The 17,476-nt window shown below is 40.3% G+C and overlaps 1 protein-coding gene across 1 annotated transcript; it reads right to left on the reverse strand.

The window, feature by feature from the left end:
* Positions 1 to 118: 118 nt before the first annotated feature.
* LOC135796940 (dynein beta chain, ciliary-like) lies at positions 119 to 17,011 on the reverse strand. The gene is given in 32 exon segments (XM_065309067.1): positions 119 to 746; positions 879 to 1,027; positions 1,115 to 1,788; positions 1,791 to 1,808; positions 1,811 to 2,529; positions 2,585 to 2,901; positions 2,967 to 3,137; positions 3,400 to 3,705; positions 3,859 to 4,063; positions 4,189 to 4,382; positions 4,435 to 4,599; positions 4,661 to 4,799; positions 4,873 to 5,042; positions 5,340 to 6,260; positions 6,314 to 6,899; positions 6,992 to 9,445; positions 9,507 to 9,769; positions 9,822 to 9,956; positions 10,008 to 10,556; positions 10,612 to 11,445; positions 12,278 to 12,307; positions 12,431 to 12,703; positions 12,753 to 13,157; positions 13,159 to 14,147; positions 14,150 to 14,600; positions 14,688 to 14,883; positions 14,939 to 15,204; positions 15,262 to 15,777; positions 15,846 to 16,544; positions 16,604 to 16,722; positions 16,775 to 16,930; positions 16,933 to 17,011. Coding segments are annotated over 32 exon segments (13,443 nt in total). The 3' UTR covers positions 119 to 451.
* Positions 17,012 to 17,476: the final 465 nt, after the last annotated feature.

Genomic DNA, 17,476 nt, shown 5'->3' on the forward strand with positions numbered 1-17,476 from the left:
TACTCTATTCTAAAGGATTTCATGGTAATACAATGAAAAAAACTACAAAAAACATAGAAGAAGAAAAGGAATGAATGGAAAGAGCGCAATTTGTAAATTTAATCAAATAAAAGACAAATTTTTGAGTGTTTTAAGCAATAAACATTTATTTGTTACTATAATTTGTTCTTGATATAAGTTTATAACAGGATTATTAATGTTTTAAGTGTTTAAATTGTTAAAATTTGAATTTAGTTAAGTGCATGTTTTATAAACGTGCGTATAGATGTCGTGGCATGTACCTTTTACCGTTACTTTTCTGTTCCACCTTGTAACGGTCAAACCATGTTTTGTCAGAGATAAAACAATCAGGTTACTATCAGTGTTTCGTGTGTTTACATAGTTTTTTCGTGGATTTTGCAGGTAAATATTATACTTTGCTAGGCTTGAACATAAAATATAATAGGTATATTTAAGTTTGCAATAAAAGTGCAACGCCAGCGAGCGTCCACTTTGAAGGCTTATCCTTCGTTTTCAAATTAAATGTCCACACGTAAGTGGGTCCTCTTGTTCGGGTCTTGTAAACGGGACATTCGTACATGTTACGCAATTCCTGCTTGTCCTGCGTGATTGCGCGAATATTGATAACCGGCAGTGCCGGAAACAGCTCCTTGAGGCGCGAATCCATTATAATCCCCGCCTGTGCGTCCCATCGAGCTCCCTCCATGAAGAACCCGTGTACGTAGGCCCCATCCCTGGGCGCACTCCTAGGGGAACAGCGAGAATTTACATTTTGAAAGCGAAAGTCACCGAGAACGAATGCGAAGTAATTTTTTAACGTTTCGAATGCTCATGCTTGATACACGACCGGAAGCAGAGGGTAATTGATTGGCACTTACGTGAAATCTTCCTTCTGCTTTTTGGTGACGTCGCACTGCAGGCACATCTTGTCCAACGGGAGCTCGTTCTTACGCGCGGTGCTTTGCATAATCGCCGTTAGTAACGATTGCGGATTAAAGAATCCGCCCAGCCAGACGGATGCAGGAAGCTGTGAACAAATGACAGCGATTTGAGATAAACCTAGGCCCTAGACACCTCAATTCATTCTACGTAGGCCTAGTTTTTTATACTTTACCACAAAATCGGTCGACCACGTTTCCAACTCGCGGATCCTTAACAATAGATCAATAAACCACGTTGTAAGACCATGTAATGACGGGTAAGCCCTAGCAGACCAAACTGGTGGTACCTGATCCAGAAATAGAGCATTTTCCAAGTCTTCCATATCTGATGTGATGGTCAATTCTCCTTTAAGACCCAAATCCAACTCTTTGAGTGACCTTTTGATCTCTCCAGTAAGATAATTCATACGTTCACACTCTTGGAAGGCCACAATCACATACGGGGTACGTTCCTCCACCTTACCCATAATTTCCGCCATGTTGAAATCTTCTGGTAATTTCTCCAACATTTCATCAATCATTGCTTTGACCTTATCTTCTCGTGTAACTGTTGCTCCTCCGGAAGATCCTGCATCTCTAGGTTGCATTTCGAAAACAGTTCTGAACAAATTCTCAGCTGTTGTGGTTAGGAATCCAATTTCTGCATTTGGGTGCAACCCATATAGATTCGGGCTTTCAGATGGCATTTGTTCATCAATATAGGCATGGTACCCAACGTAATCTGTATTTGGTGGTGCGGCAAACCCAGGAGCAAGGTGTAACTCCCCATCGACCAAATCAGGTTGTAATAGTTCTTCTAAGTAAGAAATACACAAGCGTCTGTCCCAATCATCAGTAATATGTCCCCGTACATAATTTCACCAAAAGGTACCTCAGGTCTTCCCAAGGGACCTTTGAGTTGTTCTCTAGATAATTATAAAGAACAAAAACACTAATCTTCAGATCACCCACATTGAATGGATAGATCTTATTCCATCCTTGAGGTCCGAATTTTCTCCTTTCTGCAACTACCGCATGAAAATAGCAAAGCGCGAATAATATAACCTTGAATTCTGCTTCCTTCCCACATTGTTCCAGTGTCTCTTGATTAAAATTAGTCAAAGCTTTGTGTAAATTAGCTTGCATTCCAGTTGGAGGTTCATTAGTTATTTTGATAGATGACTCCAAGATACCCTGCGGAATAATATGTGCTGCTGCAGTAGCTGCGGGTTCCGCACTCATGAAAACTCTGTAATCTTGATGAGATCCATCCGCATATCGCTCCAAGTTCTTTTCTAAAGTCGGCAACCATTTTTTAACTAAATGAATATTTTGCAACACCACCCAATGTCCACTTTTAGCAGCAATCTCCATGGCATTCTCGGCAACCACTTCCTGACCTTGACCAAGTGAAACATTATGAAAGTTTTTACTATCCGCAGTAAAACCTAATATTTGACCTAAGTTTTCAACATCTCCCAAGGGGTTTACCCCAGGCGATAAGATGAAAAAGATTGGAGTTGATGGGCTGGTCTCTTCGTACGACTTGGCGAATTCTACAGTTTTGTTTTCCACGTATTTAGGGCCTAGTTTCTCTTCAATGAAAGCTCTGAATAAAAAAATTGGTTATGTTTCAATTAGGTTAAAATTAAGGTTATGTTTACATCATTGCATATATCATGCGATCTGGTCGTAGGGCCCGCATCATGCAAAGTCTTTGAAGAGCAGTTTTATTTTTCCATTCTTGCGGAAACTTTTCCCGTTCGGGACATTCACACTCAACTAGTTTCTTCCATCTTTTCGGCGAGTTTTCAATATCTCGGTCTAGATTTCTAAACTCATCTCGTGCAGCCAAGCTACAAATTCCGCCCCAGCTGGAATTGGACAAAAAGTCCACTGGTGATGTAACATGCGGCTTGATTGGGAAGCGAAGAAGAAAGTCCAGGTCCATTGAGGAAATTTCTTCGCCCATTAGTAGAATCTAATCGAAGTGAATTTGAGACTCGAATGAATAAAATTGCGTGGTTTTAATGTTTTCAAACTCACTTGGAAAGTCATTTGAGAGGCGAAAATTAATTTGTCACATTCGAACAATCCGCGCGTCGTGTATTGAAACACCGAGAAGGAAATGCAATCGATCAGATTGTTCACCCTCGCGGCGACGACTTCCGCCGGCTGGGCTTTGGCAATGGCCTTCTGGAAGACCACGCTGAACGCCTATAAAAGAAAACAATGAACTCGCGGTAAAAAGACGGAAATTTCGGCCGAAAAACAATGTCCGCAATGTTTCACCGTTCGATTCCGCTCCAGCAAACAAAAACCAAAGGAAAAAGTACTCAAGGGGAAAAAGAAGCGAAAATTGAATCTAATTTGGCGAATAATAATAAGAAAAAAAGCGGGAGATTTTTCTATTTGGTCGGTGTTATCGCGTGCGGAAGTTTACTTTAGCAAGTTCGCAAGTTGTTTTTATCTTAAATACCTTTAATGAGAATTGATAAATCGGATTGATAGTGTTGAGCTCGTTCAAGATAAAATACAGCAGGCTGGCGCGAGCTGCCGCTGGACGATAATGTTCACGCGCTTGATCGATCTGAATCGAGGTGACCTTCGCCTCGGCGACTTTCGTTTCAATTTCAGCCGCTGTCCGTTTAGTCGTCTCCAGATTCTCAACCAGCGTTGTATCCCCCAGTAGATTACCACCGGCCGACGACAGCCGTGATAATAGATCGTCCTCTAACGATTTTAGCATTATTTTAAAATCATTTTGTTGCTTTGTTAACTCCGCCTATAAAAATAATATATTATTCATTTCCGTGATGATGATTTCAACTGTAGAGTTAATGAATGCAAGTTTTGTGTGACTTTTGTGACTTTGTCGTTGATGCTGCGGTGCGGATGAAGTTTTTTGGCGTGTCGGGCGGTGTTTCTGGGTAATTACTTTGAGCTCTTCGAGGTCCGGACGCTCGGCCTTAACGACCTCGGCGAGAAGTTGGTCCTCGAGGCCGTCGCGCGTCACTGTGAAGTTGATGAGCGTCGCCTGCGCTTGCATCTCGGGCTTGTAGTGCGGATTCGCCAGTTTCGTGTGCAGTATCAACCGGAACGCCGAGTTGTATTCAATCTCTTTATCGCCGATCTTGATGGCCCTGGATGCAGACGGAGTTTTGTTTTAATTAATATTTCCCGACGACCGACTCCTTGGCGAAACTTTGTCTGATTCCAAACTCGAGACTTTTATTTTTAATTAAAATCTTTTGGTTTTAAGACTTACTTTCCTTTTTTAATTAGGTTCCTGCCAAGCAGTGTGTCTAGCACCGGGTCGACATTTTCGCCAATGTTTTCTACTAGTACTGTGTCTCCAGCGGTTATAGATTTCTCGATAATGTCTAGATAACCTTTTTGCCCCAAGCGGATAACGCGGAGCGAATCGCCATATTTTTCTTTTATCCATTTCACTCCTTGCAGCTATAGAAATTCAGATTTAGTCGGAGAAAAAAGTTTTCTTTCTGGTTTATACCTGTGGATCAATCATCAAAGGCCATCGATCAGAGTTGGACAGGATTGTAGCGTTCTCAGTGCTCATTCTGTCGCTGGGGAGACCTTCGTTGTTCCATTTTGCAATCTGTGTGTCGTCAGTCATCAAAGTTAACGGATCCAGACCCTCACTAATTGGAATAGGCGGCTAGCAAAAAATTAAGTCAATAGGAAACGTAGAAATGACAGAAATCTGTAATTAAACATACATCCATTCCTTTGATACAAGGCAACCACATTTTATGCAGTAAATCTTGTCGGTATTGCTTTGTAAAACATCCCACATATGAAATAAAAGCTGTTACTAGTAGAATATCCCCCGGAAGCATTTTTCCTTGTTCCATAAAACTTTAAACAATAATAAGGTTGGAATTGTAATTAGTTTGGGTGTGATTAAGATTTTGATTGGATTTGCGTATACTTATTGACAGCTTCGGCCCATCGGACGTTCTCGCTTGCCAAACCGCCAACCAATCGATTCGCCAATTGTATGGTTGCATTGGTCGCGTCAGCCTCCTGTTGGCAGAGCAGTTTCTCCTTGGTGGCCTTCTCGAAGTCGGCTGTGAGCGTCGCTAATTGCTCTTCCAGTGACTGCATAATCGCAATTATAATTAGCAAAGTGGACGGCGACTCCATTACCGCGGTTTCCGCCCGCCGTCGAAATGAGCGGCACAAAGTGCACTTTCATGGTTGTGCACTTAGCACGCATCCGACATCCGGGCGGGTGCATTTTCGGCGTGAAATTAATATTAAAACAACACAAAACGAGTTTCACGTTGTTTTGCATTCGGTGTTTTTTTTTCATCGTCGTCGAAAACAAAATGTTAATAACTTAGTGAATAATGTAGTTGTAATATTTTTAGGTTAGCGATGATGTCGAGTACTTACCGCAACTTTCTTTTTTATCCCATCGAGTTTTTCCTCAGCGGCAGCTAGTTCAGCATTGGCTTGAGCTAGAGCTTTCCGCTTGGGTTCCACGTCGCAATAGACCTCGTAAAATTTAATTATGTTTATCACCCATGCGCATAAACCCGCAGCTGCTCCTGACTTGGACCGGACGAATTCCGGCTCAAATTCAGGGTTCTTTAAATAGGGCTCAATTGCTTTGATTACTTCAGGATGAATATTTTCCTTATCGTAGTTGATTAAACTGTCTAAAAATGCATCTACTTTTGCCATTGTTATTTTGGCAGCTTTCCAGCTTCTATCCTTCGGGATTTTACCATTTGGTGCAAGTAGGACCATCACACCTGCTGTAACATTTGTTACAGCTCCGGGTGGTGATCCAAAACTTTTCAATTCGGTTAGATTTGCTTTATTTAAAGTGTTTAAAGCTTCCTGGGCTGCTAATAGAGCCGGTTCAGCTTTGATTAAGTCCTCTTCACAGTCTTTCTGTTTTTGCATCACTTCCTCAGCGATTATCGCCACTTTTTGTTCTTCTTCATCAGCCAGCATTTTTTCTGTTTGGACTTTCTCTGTTTCCACCCCTACGATTTTTATGAGCTCATCAGCAGCGTCATTCTTTTCTTTTAATTCTACTTCCTGCACGGCTAGTTTAGCCTTAAGGGCGTCTACCTGTGTAGCAGTACTACGCAATTTGTCTAAACCATTCTCTAATCTCAGAACATTTCCTTGCAACTCTTCGGATTTTTGACGTAAAAGTTTTGCGTATAAATTTATTTGCTCTAAATAAGATTTTGGTGTTGTGTAGTTATATCGTCGTTCATTTTGAAGATATTGCTTTGACATAGTGTTTACTGAGCTGTGAGCAAAGGCCATGAAACGTGCAACTGGATCATATAAAGATTCCTAAAAATAAATTGTGAATATGATCGAAAAAGCAAAATATTAAGAGTTTTTACTGGCAGAACTTCTAATTCAGTGACAAATCTAAGCGAGACAGATACCAATGCCTCCTGCGGCCACTCATGGAACCAATTAATCTGTGTGCAATTAATAATCGCCGGGAATTTCCTCGATCGCACCCGCAGCGTTGAACCGACAGGTGAAAAACAGAGGACGATCTTTAACTGTCGCCGCACACGATCGATGAAAAACTTCCAGCAATTCTCACGCGAATCTACCAATCCTGCGCCTTTGACCTCATTACGTACACCAGCGATAATATTCTCGATTTCATCATCCGGGAACATGTCGGGTACTTCACCAGACGCCAGCATGTCATTAATAAGCACCAAGAACTGCTCATTTGGTACTTGCGCGTCTGTCATCAAAAACATTATCCCAACATTCTTCAATCCAGTCTTTGAATATAACGCTGATAATTCCGTGCGGAGATCAGTCACACCATAACCTTTCTTAAGTTGTATCTGGGATACTTCCAAAGACGAAATGAAAGCCGCTAGGCGAGATAACGATTGTTTACCGCTGCCTCCAACGCCGACGAGAAGAGCACTACCTCGGGGAGATTCGAGGATTCGATTAATCCTACGAGGAAAAGTTTTAAGCATCGTTAAAAATGGCACCATTAAACTACATCTTAGTAAAGTACGAATATAAATCTTTTTAGAGTTTTATACCTGCAGACATGCATCATTGCGTCCTCGAAAAGGACCAGATTCATTGCTGCAACTAGATCGTTGTAACTAGCCATAGCATCCGTTAAAAGATTACTTAATTTTGGCCATTTTGTTATAGGCATGTATTTAGGTTCACCAATTCCACCAGCAAAATGACAATAAATATTAGGTTTCTCAAAAACAGTAGCTTCATCCATTTCCTCAAAGTTTTTCTTAAAAATATCCAATTGAAGTTTAGTAAACGCGTCGATGTCTTTTTCTTCAACGAGTTTATCACCGTAAACTCTTTGACTTTCATGTAACCAAAGTCGTACGACATCCGTTGGTTGAGTCAGGCAATCATTCGTACTAAATAACAATCCTTGGAAAACATTTGAAATATCTCTGAGGTTAAAAATATAATGAAATTTAATCGCGGTGGGTAAAAATATTTGAGAGACTTTGTGATGTAGTGCAACTGATGCTTTGACAACGTTATCAGCAAGACATTGCACTGTTGATGGAAACTTCAATTCTACACTATTGAGATGCTGACTCAGAATCGCGTGATATATCGTGCTGAGCGCATCGGTTCCCGGAAAACTTATAGCGAACACGTAGAAGTGTCTTTGGAGACGAGGGTTGATTGTAAAACTGCCCGCGGTCGGATTCATACAGGATACATATTGACAATTGTGGATGTCTTTCAGTGATAGTTTGTTTCTGTCATACCAATGACCATAGTCCAGATGTTGTCGGATAAGTGTATGAGGTTGCACTGTGCCGTAGGTGTCCACTTCCGGCATGTTCATGTCATCGATGAAATAAATAAGGGTTTTACCTCCGGGGGGTCCGTAATTCCGTCCGGCTTTCTTTTCGAGAGGTTTTTCTAAGATTTTTTGGAGCATTTCTGATGAAGTGTAGAAATTGAATGGGACGTTTGCAACTGCGTAGTTTTCTGATAAAGACGAGAGTTTTTCTGAGACTAATACTGTTTTACCACATCCTGCGTTTCCAACGAGCATTACAGGATGACGTTTTTCCATGAGGATGTCTAAAAAGTAGCGTACTCGAATTGATTCAGCAGTGTGCACCAAAACTGCTTGAAGTGGTACATCAGGGTCAAGTTCAAATCTTCCCAGACTCTCAGTCCATAAAACAAATTGTTTTGTTTCTGTGTCTATGTAATAATCAAATACTGTTCCATTCGTTGGAAATTTGACAGTTTTAAATTCATTGATCCACCATTTTGTGAACTCCACTCTGTAGTCAACTGCTTGTTCTTGGAACATAGCAGATCCGAAAGCCCAAACACAACAGAAAACAAAATAGAGTTCCTGCCATTCCTTGGGACAATCAGGAGGTGTGTTTACCGGAGTCAGAAGACACTCCAATAAATGACACAGCATTTCAATATGGGACGTTTCTACAATTGGGGTAATCTTCTTAAATCTTGTTCTTACATTTTCTAGACATACAGGGATGTATTTGTCAAAGAGAACTATCAAATTTGATTTCTCCGATAGACTGGTCCTGGTCTCAATCCAAGATGTCACAAATGGGTTCCATCCCAGGTCCTGGGGATTAATGTATAATATACCCGCCCGGGATACTGTCGCGGGTGTAGCTGTCCTTAAATTAGAAATTTCAAATAGCAACCTCATTGTTGGTGTCAAAGCAATTCTCTCATTGCTAGCAAGAGTTAAAACTTTGTTGTCATCCATGACTGTGTTTAATGATTCTATCCACATAGGATCAATATCTCCATCTAACAGGATCCATTTTGGATGATCTCCAACTAGATTAGCTTGTTCCCGCATAAGAACTGATAATAATCCATCTTTCCATTCCCGCGTCGCAGGATTAATAATCCCGAAGAGTTCATCATTGGTTACTGCCTTAGGATTGATGTCATCATATACAGGTTTCTTCTTGATGTTTTGATAAGTTTTGAACAGAGTTTTCCAAACTTGGGTTTTACCTGTTCCGGCATTACCTACGATGAAGACAGAATGTCTCACTTCTAATAACTCTTCTAATTGGACAACTTTTAAGATGAAGTTGTCTTCTGGTTGCAGGAGGAGGTCCATTGCTGCTTGTTTTACAGTACGTTCAAAGTCAGCATCACGTTTTCTTGGAACTTCTAAAGCTGGAAAAAGATCTCCTATAAGACCTAGGAAAACAGGGGTGTCATCAGTGACTATTTTTGGTATGTTGAAATCTCTTAGCGCCCGCATGAGAACTTCTTCTTCAGGTCTACCAGGGTCACCACGTTTTAGGGATCCTGCTACCACAAGAACTGATTTGATCGCACGAAGGCCCCAATCATAATGATCTTGTTTTGAGAGTAATTCTTTACATAGAGTGTATAGGGTTATAAATTTCCGGGCGAGGATCCTAGCTTCTTGGAACCCTTCAGCCACCAACATGATTTCACAGATTAGTTCAAAATCTGGTACTACCATCGCACAAGGTCTACAAAACAATCATACAAATATTTATTTATTTTATATTTATTTCATATTTTGATGTCTACCTAAAAAGGGCTTTCAAATTTTCCGGAAGTTCTGTCCTCCCTGCATAACCAGGATTCATGGTAATAAATATCCCAACTGTTGGTACCAATTGGATCATGTCTCCCATAAAATCAAACTTTTCCTTTTTATGCCTTATCGCATCCAGAACAGATTTCACTTGAACCGCAACTACGGAAAGAACTTCAACGGAAATTCGATTGAACTCGTCGAAACATCCCCAAGCTCCGGTTTGAGCTAGACCTTTGTAGATATTCCCGCAGGACTAAAAACAGCAATTTAATTAAACGAAATGATTGTACAGCACTGTTTCCAACTTTATAGTCCATTTGTTCCGAGCAATTGAAGACATAAACCATAATCCCTAGCGCGCGACCCAAATCTTTCGTGGTTTCTGTTTTACCAGTACCTGCGGGTCCAGCCGGACCGCCACCCATAATTAAATGCAACGACTGTAAATTTTAAGTTAAAATTATATTTTTATAACGTTCTAAATTAATTACTTGGGTTAGAGTGATGTAGCATCTATCTGTCAATGGTGTAATGACTAATCTGGGCGTATTCCCCAGGTATTCATAGCTGTACTGAAATTGCGCGTCGCAAATGTTTGCAAAGCAGTGTTTTGCTTCTTCGCCCCAGCGGTGTCGTAATTGTGATACCCAGGCGAATGCATTACCACTATCTACTTTCATTTGTATTAGTTTACTGACCACGTCTCTGGAGTGCACGTCAATGGTGCAAATTGTCATGATTTTTTGTCGATCTTGTTTTGTGAGATCTCCCAGTAGTAAAGAGATCAGTGTACTTAATTGAGAAACTTGTTTTTTGAAGTAGTCTCTGAGAGCGTTGTCGTAACCCTCTTCAAGGCGAGAAAACGCCATTGCTACTTCAGTATTCCACCAAATTTGGGTTCCGCATAGGGAAACCTGTGCGGGGAAGTCAAACAACCATTGGTCACGTGGTTTTTCTTCATAGGAGAGTACTCCATCTCCAATTGAAGTCCTAATTGTGGTTCTCATAGAATTCTGGAGTTTGTTCAACCAGACTTCCACCTATTTTGGAGATATTTGGGTAAAATTAAAGTTAAAATGGGTTTTTATTACTTACTGGTCCGGTTGCGTCACATTTTTTACCAAAAACAACGTATTCTCCATCTTTGGCGTACATACCTTCAATCTGTTCGATTGTATTACCTTCAACAAAGTGTAGTCTTGCAATGGAATCAAATAATTTGGTCAAATGTTTAGCGACCAAATTTGGTTGGTTTCCATTTGATAAAATATCCAATAAATCCGCCGATGAAACAAAATAAAACCTTGGGAATGCCAATCTTTTAGTTTCCAAATAAACAGCTAAAGCCTTCTCACAAAGAATTAGTTTCTTCTGTAAACTATCCAAGTTTCCAAGAAGACCTTCCCTATTCGTAGACTCTACCACATTGGGAACTTTTGCCATCTCCTCCATCAAAACTTTGAAATCCGTATCAATTTCATCGAAACGCTGCGAGTCTTCAGGTAACTGTTTGCGAATATCTTCAGAACTCATGAAAATCGACTCCAGATGGGTCCAAGTTCTTTGGACCTCAAACCATATAGTGATAACCGCGTCAGCCGTGCTCAACTTGTTCTGCCAAGCGGCAACAGCTTCGAGAAAATGGGCGATGAATTTCGAAGTAATCAAATTTTGCAACTGCACTTGGTTATCCTCTAAGGTCTCGATCAACTTCTCACTGGCTCTTAAGAGTTTACATCCTGTACGGGTGTGTACCTCTTGTTCAAACTCCATTACGGACCATGTAGAGTTCAGTTCTCTGAGGACCTTCTCCATGGACATTTCTTTGACAGCTTTATCAACGATATTTTTGACTTCCTCTTCGCATTCGTGTAAATTCAACTCCAGAAGCTCTGCGAGGGTTGTGCTGTGGTCCATGACAATTTTCGTCTGGAAGGTATTTAATTTAGATTTTTGGGAGGGTTTTGTGCGTCAACATAAGGGCGAATGCACTTTACGAGCTAATTTTGTAGGTCAAACAGTTAGACGTAATTTAGGTGACGCTTTCGCAGCGAGGCGTGTTCTGAAGGTGGATTTGCATGCTTAATATGTGTGCAAATTTATATAATCCGTGATTTAATTGTGTGTACAACGCGCGCGGAATGTGTGTGCCTTTGCATTGCCAGCGCCGTCAGCCTGTGATTACATAAATCCGGCAGTCGCAGCGCGTTAAATCTCTGCGTTGATCAAATTTACAACTTATAAAGCGCTTGAAATTTAAACATTCACATTTTCTCGATGTGCATGAAATAATTACTTAATTACAACCTCGAGCACTAATTGTTTCCACATCTAACAAAAGCTTTTGTTAGTGTTGTGTGAAACTTTTGTGGAAATTGTTTTCGCAGTGCAACTTTAAGCTGCTTTGAGAATAGTGCACTTTTTTATCGCTTTATCATGTCGCTGAGGCGCGCGTGGCGCGTGGAACGTTTTCAGTGATTTCCCCAAGCGAAAAACGAAAGCGCCGCGAACGCACGAAAAGTTCAAATTCTAATATGAAACGGACGCAAGTTTTTACTAAGATTTCACGACCTTGGGTGCACTCAAACTGATTGTGGATTTATTTTCGCTACTGCAATAAATTCTGCACTAAACTCTCGAATCGATTTTGTGTTATGGAATTAAACTAGAGCTTGGTAGCAAAGTCAATATTTACCAAAATAGGTAATATGAAAATTACAAAACCTTTTACGTTGCGAGAACGCAGGACCTGTTTACTTACTGTTAGTTCAGGTGGCAATGCCGCTAAATTCTGTAACAAATTGTGTCAGAATGCTATGTACAATGAAATTTATTTACACGGAATACATTCCTAGCACAAATATGTACAATATGTACAAACATACATGTTTTACAAAATAGAAAAAATCATTACCTTTGTGGAATTCATGAGTTGCTCCCAATGTCTTTCACGAATCGCAGGATTCTGCAACTCGCCGACCGCTTTTAACGACGTCAGCGTATTTTTGACAGTCGCATCTAACCCTGTGTATGTATCCCAACCTCGCATTTCTTTATCTAACATTCGAATCTCTTTCGCAAACTTTTTACACTCAATATCCATGTTTTCCACGTCGATTTTACGCCATGGAGTTGTCTTCCAATCGTCGACACATGTATGCACAACGAAGACGTAATCCCAAAGTTGCTGGATAATAAATTTATTAAAATTGTATTAATATGAAGATGTGACTTACTTTCAACATTCGTAATTCTCGCCGACATTGTCTTAAAAGTTTGAATTCTGGTACTGTAACCTCGAAGAGACTTCCAGATTCTTGTATTTCCTTCATTTGATCTTCAAATCTTTGAATGTCTCTATTGACTTTGTCGATTAGAATATTCGGTTCAGTTGCTTGGTATTTGAAGAAGTTGTAACGCTTGAAAACTTCTCTATAGAAGGCGATTCTATCATCGAAATCAATAATATTCTGTCGAATGCAAGTAACTTCCGCAGCTTGTAGTGGAGCTACTTGTTGTTTCACTGTGATGGCTATCTTCTTTGTATTAGCCCATTGTTCTGGTAACTCTGCTAACCAAACATTTACTTCTTCTGCAATATCTTGATCGTAGTATTTTAACAATTCTATAGTTTCATGTAGAAGGTCCAAACATTTCATCTGTAGTCGCTTGTCTTTCTTTGACCTTGAGAAGGTATCCCATGACATTTACCAGTGCTTCATAGTCTCCTTCAACTACATCTTGTTGAAGACCTTCATCTGCTTCTCTTATAAACTTGCCTAAACCTTGCAGACTATTGGTAACAGTATCTTCTAAGTGTTTGATAAACATTTCACGCCATTTTCCTATGGTGTTAGTCAAAGCTTGTTTAAATGGGTGGACATCAACTTTGAACCATGAATTGAAGACCTTTTCGGTTTTGATTTCTTCTATTTGAGTATAAAGACCTTCAAAGTTATCAATCTGGTCTTTAAAGTTGTCCATTTTGGGAGTGTTGGGTTCAGGTGCAGATGGGTCATTATTCATAACCCACTCCACTTCTTGTGGAGTTATCTGACGTCCAAATGTTAAAAATTGCTTCATGTATTCTTTACGATCATCCAACCATATGTAGCTGTATGTTTGAAAGCTATCAGCAAAAGAAAAAGCTTCCTGGATAACATTATCAACATTTAGGAGAATATCCTTCTTGATTTCTAGAATATCCGGATGGGTAGATATCTCTTCTTCATAGGTTATTCCCTTATTAGGTTGTAATCTTTGTGGGACAGCTGTAAACTTCAAAATATCTTCTAAGAGTAATGATATCTGATGTTTAAAACTATCTTCTTCAGTAGAGGATATCAAAGAAGGGATAAAAACAATATTGGGTTCTTCAAGTCTCAACTGGGCTTCGAAAATAGGTGCTAGGTTATTAATAGCGTCCATATGTTCATTGATATAACCAAAACTACATCCTACACTTTGATAGAGATAATGTAGTTGGATCTGATCGATGTAGTCTATGTAGTTTGACCATGCTCGACACTCTCCTTCATCCTGGTCTTTGTTAAACAGCTGTTTATTCTCGTTGACAATCTCTACGATCCTATCTGTTGCTTTTTTAATTTCTTCACATCTTTTTCCAGTTTATCTTTGCGGTCTTCAAAACATAGCACTGTATCTTTTTTACCATCTTTGCGTTCGAATAGTGGTAACCGCCCGTACGGCATGAGTATATTCCTGATTTCAGTGAGGTTCTCTTGACTTTGCTTCAAGTTACGTTGGAGTGTATCAACTAACGCGTGCAGCTCACTCATGAAGTCCCAAAGTCCCCCGGAGTTCCAGTTAAGCTCCACTATGCCTTTTTCGATGAGCCGATCGATCTTCGCCAGCTGGTCTTCGATCAGTCTAAACTCGACGTCTTTGCTAGTCCGTCGGATTTTGTTATACCAAGTGGTGGTCTCATTGAGGCAGGTGACGTAACGTCGGAACACTGCATCCTTTTCGGCGATACCCAGCGCTACACTCGGAATATTCCACATGTTATCTTGCTCGTCGTTCATCAGGTTGAGATAATGAACTTCACGCAGAATGGCTGAAAGCTATATAAAAAGATTTATTAGAAGGCAATAAAATCCAAACGCTAGAGATGGAGAAGATGTCGAAAAGGAGATAAAGAAATGATATACTTCCGGATTAAAGTTGAGCGCGTACTCCTTGCCACCCGCCCATTTTTTCAGAATGCAACGGGCGAGATTAGCGTCGATGACGTTCGATAAGTCAGCGCTCCAATCGTCGAAGAGCTTCCGATCGAAAGCAGCGAAGCGTACGTTTAATTCCTCGAAGCGGCGCGTGAGTTTACCGGCGCGCTCACTAGTCGTAATCCTGAAATATTCATTCGTTACGCGCACATTAAAAAAAATGTAGAAAATAAAATTACGAATGTTGCAGCGCTTGGAAGTGTGTCATCGGGGCAGTAATACGTCGGCGGAGATTGAAGGACCAACGCAGTGCACCCGCCACCGGCGGCATGTAATTATCAACGAGGAATTTACCGTGCTTCTCTTTGTGCCGCAATTGCTCTTTAAACAAACGCTCTACGTCCGTTATTTCCGCTTCCAACATATCCAGGATTATAATGTATTTCACCGTGAATTCATTCTTGATTATTGGACGCTCTAACAAACTTCCCACTATGTAAATTAACTAAAAAACATTCAATTACTAGAATTAATGAGTTTTTCTTTAAATTTTTCATGAAACCTTGTATATACTATCGAGATTATGGCAATTTTCGAAAGCCTGGCAAAAAATGGATGCTAATTTCAAATCCATATCGCTGATCTTCTGCTGGAACTGCGCAAAGTCTATTTGGAATGACCTGTCATCCGGGTCTAGGACATCATAGGATTTTGTAGAAAATTGCGAGTAGCAAGCTTGGAATTCAGCGTAGACAGCTGTTACCCTAGCGCTCAATTTCCGGCCTTTCAAACCACCAATTTCGACTTTTTCTAATTTAGTAAACTCAAGAATTGTATTAAAAAACCATTGTATTGTAACCAATCGTTCTAAAAACGCATCAAACCGACTGAAAACTGCACTTTTTGGAAAAGTCCATTGTTTGATAGTTGCTTCTTTAAAGAAATACGCTAGTGATTTACTGTATTTCGTATAGAGATCGAAAAACTCCCTCAGGACAGAAATTGAGGTTGCTACACGTTGCATGGCTTCATCAATGTCGCTATGGAAGAGCGTAGCAGGGTCGAGGAATTTCTTCGCCTGCGGCAATTAACAATTTATATGCAAATCTATGTTTTTGAATTATAACTTGGTAATCGTATTGTTACCTCTTGGATGAGCAGATTGCATATTTGCTTGAGTAGCACGACGAGTTTCGCTTGGTCATAGTGTTTGGAGTTGGCCCAAATTAAGCAGACCACGTGCAACATTGGTTTTAGTAGTGGAGTTACTTCGCTAAACTCAGTTTCTTGTACGCCATCAGTGTGTTTGCGTAAAGCTCCCAAATAGAGGTCAATATCTTTAGCTTCAGCTAAGGCAAGAACTACTTCTTTGAAAAGTGTACTGAAGCACACAAAATATGCACTTTTGCTTTCTTCTAAGATTACCGCCATACTCTTTACTTTTGGTTCTCTAAGTTGATCATATATATTTTGAAGGTTTTTAAGTCTTAAACCCCAAAACTGCATTTCTACTGATGGAACAGCAATAGCACCGTTCTGACCTAATTCAGAGGAGTTATTACAGAGGACATCTTTGACCTGCATGGCCCATTTTATAACCACTGATTCAATTGAACTTTTTAAGAAGAGATCACAAATTTCTCCTTTACTTTCAACGATTTCTTTCTCAGCTTCTTGTACTCGGTCAATACCTACTGGAAGAGGAAGAACTGTTTGTCCGTTAACTTGACCTTTTACCTGATACACGGTGCTCTTTAGGCTATGCACGTGCTTTTGTACATCGCGACCAATCACGTCCGGCCACGAGTCGTGATTGCCTGAATTCGTTAGCAGCGGGCCTAGAATCTTAACAAATAACAATTAGCAATGCAAATGTGTGCGGAAAGTGGCTTTCGGATAAATACTTCGTCGACTAACGAAGCTAACTGATCGATGATCTTTGTCGCGAGATCGCCGGGGATCACTGTTTCGCCCGGATGAGTTTTGTCTACCGACGTGAGGGTTCTCTTGATGAAGTACACGCCTGGAAATATTTATTTTCCTAATTCTACGTGGGATCAAAAATTTTCACAAACCTTTATTCTTCAACTGGGACAATGGAAAACCATTTGATGCAATCAACTGTGCACTGGGTGTTAAAATTATGACCAAAATCAGCGGATATGGACGTTCGAGGAATTTCATCACTAAAGATTTGTGTTCCTCGGTTGCCATCATCCGCGTCCATTTTCTGGTTTTAATTTCAAAGTCTTTTTAATGTAAGATCCGAGAAAATCCATACGCGTATCAACAACTGGTTCTTGCGGTTCCATTTTGACTTTTTTTTCAGGCAATAAATCGATAAATAAATTATTCTGTTTTAGAGTGCACTTTGTACTGAAGCGAATAGCGAAAAGGGAAACAAAGTTGTTGTGAAGTTATGCGGGTCGAGCATCTCGACAATTAGGACGGAATGCGCGCTGATAACTCGATTACACTGCGGATTAAAACCGTCCGGCGCCTCCGCCATTGCGGCACTTAAAATTCATTTTTTGCTGTCGCTGGTATTCATCACGTTGTACCACTTTGCACCAACGTGCACGCTGATTGAAATCACATTGCAATCAATTCAATCGTCCATTTTTAATATGCAATATTTCCGCGTGAATTGAGCGCACACTGCACATTTATTTATTTGTTGACTCGCTCGTGATTTATAACGTAAACAAATGCATTCAATGTGGAATGATCAATGGATGCAAGGCGCCGGGCGTGCGCGACACGGTAGTAATATTATA

The sequence above is a fragment of the Atheta coriaria genome, unplaced genomic scaffold (assembly GCF_025399875.1).
Source record: "Atheta coriaria isolate IRGN ID8LTWV9N9 unplaced genomic scaffold, Caltech_Dcor_3.1 hic_scaffold_8_pilon, whole genome shotgun sequence".
NCBI lineage: Eukaryota > Metazoa > Arthropoda > Insecta > Coleoptera > Staphylinidae > Dalotia > Dalotia coriaria.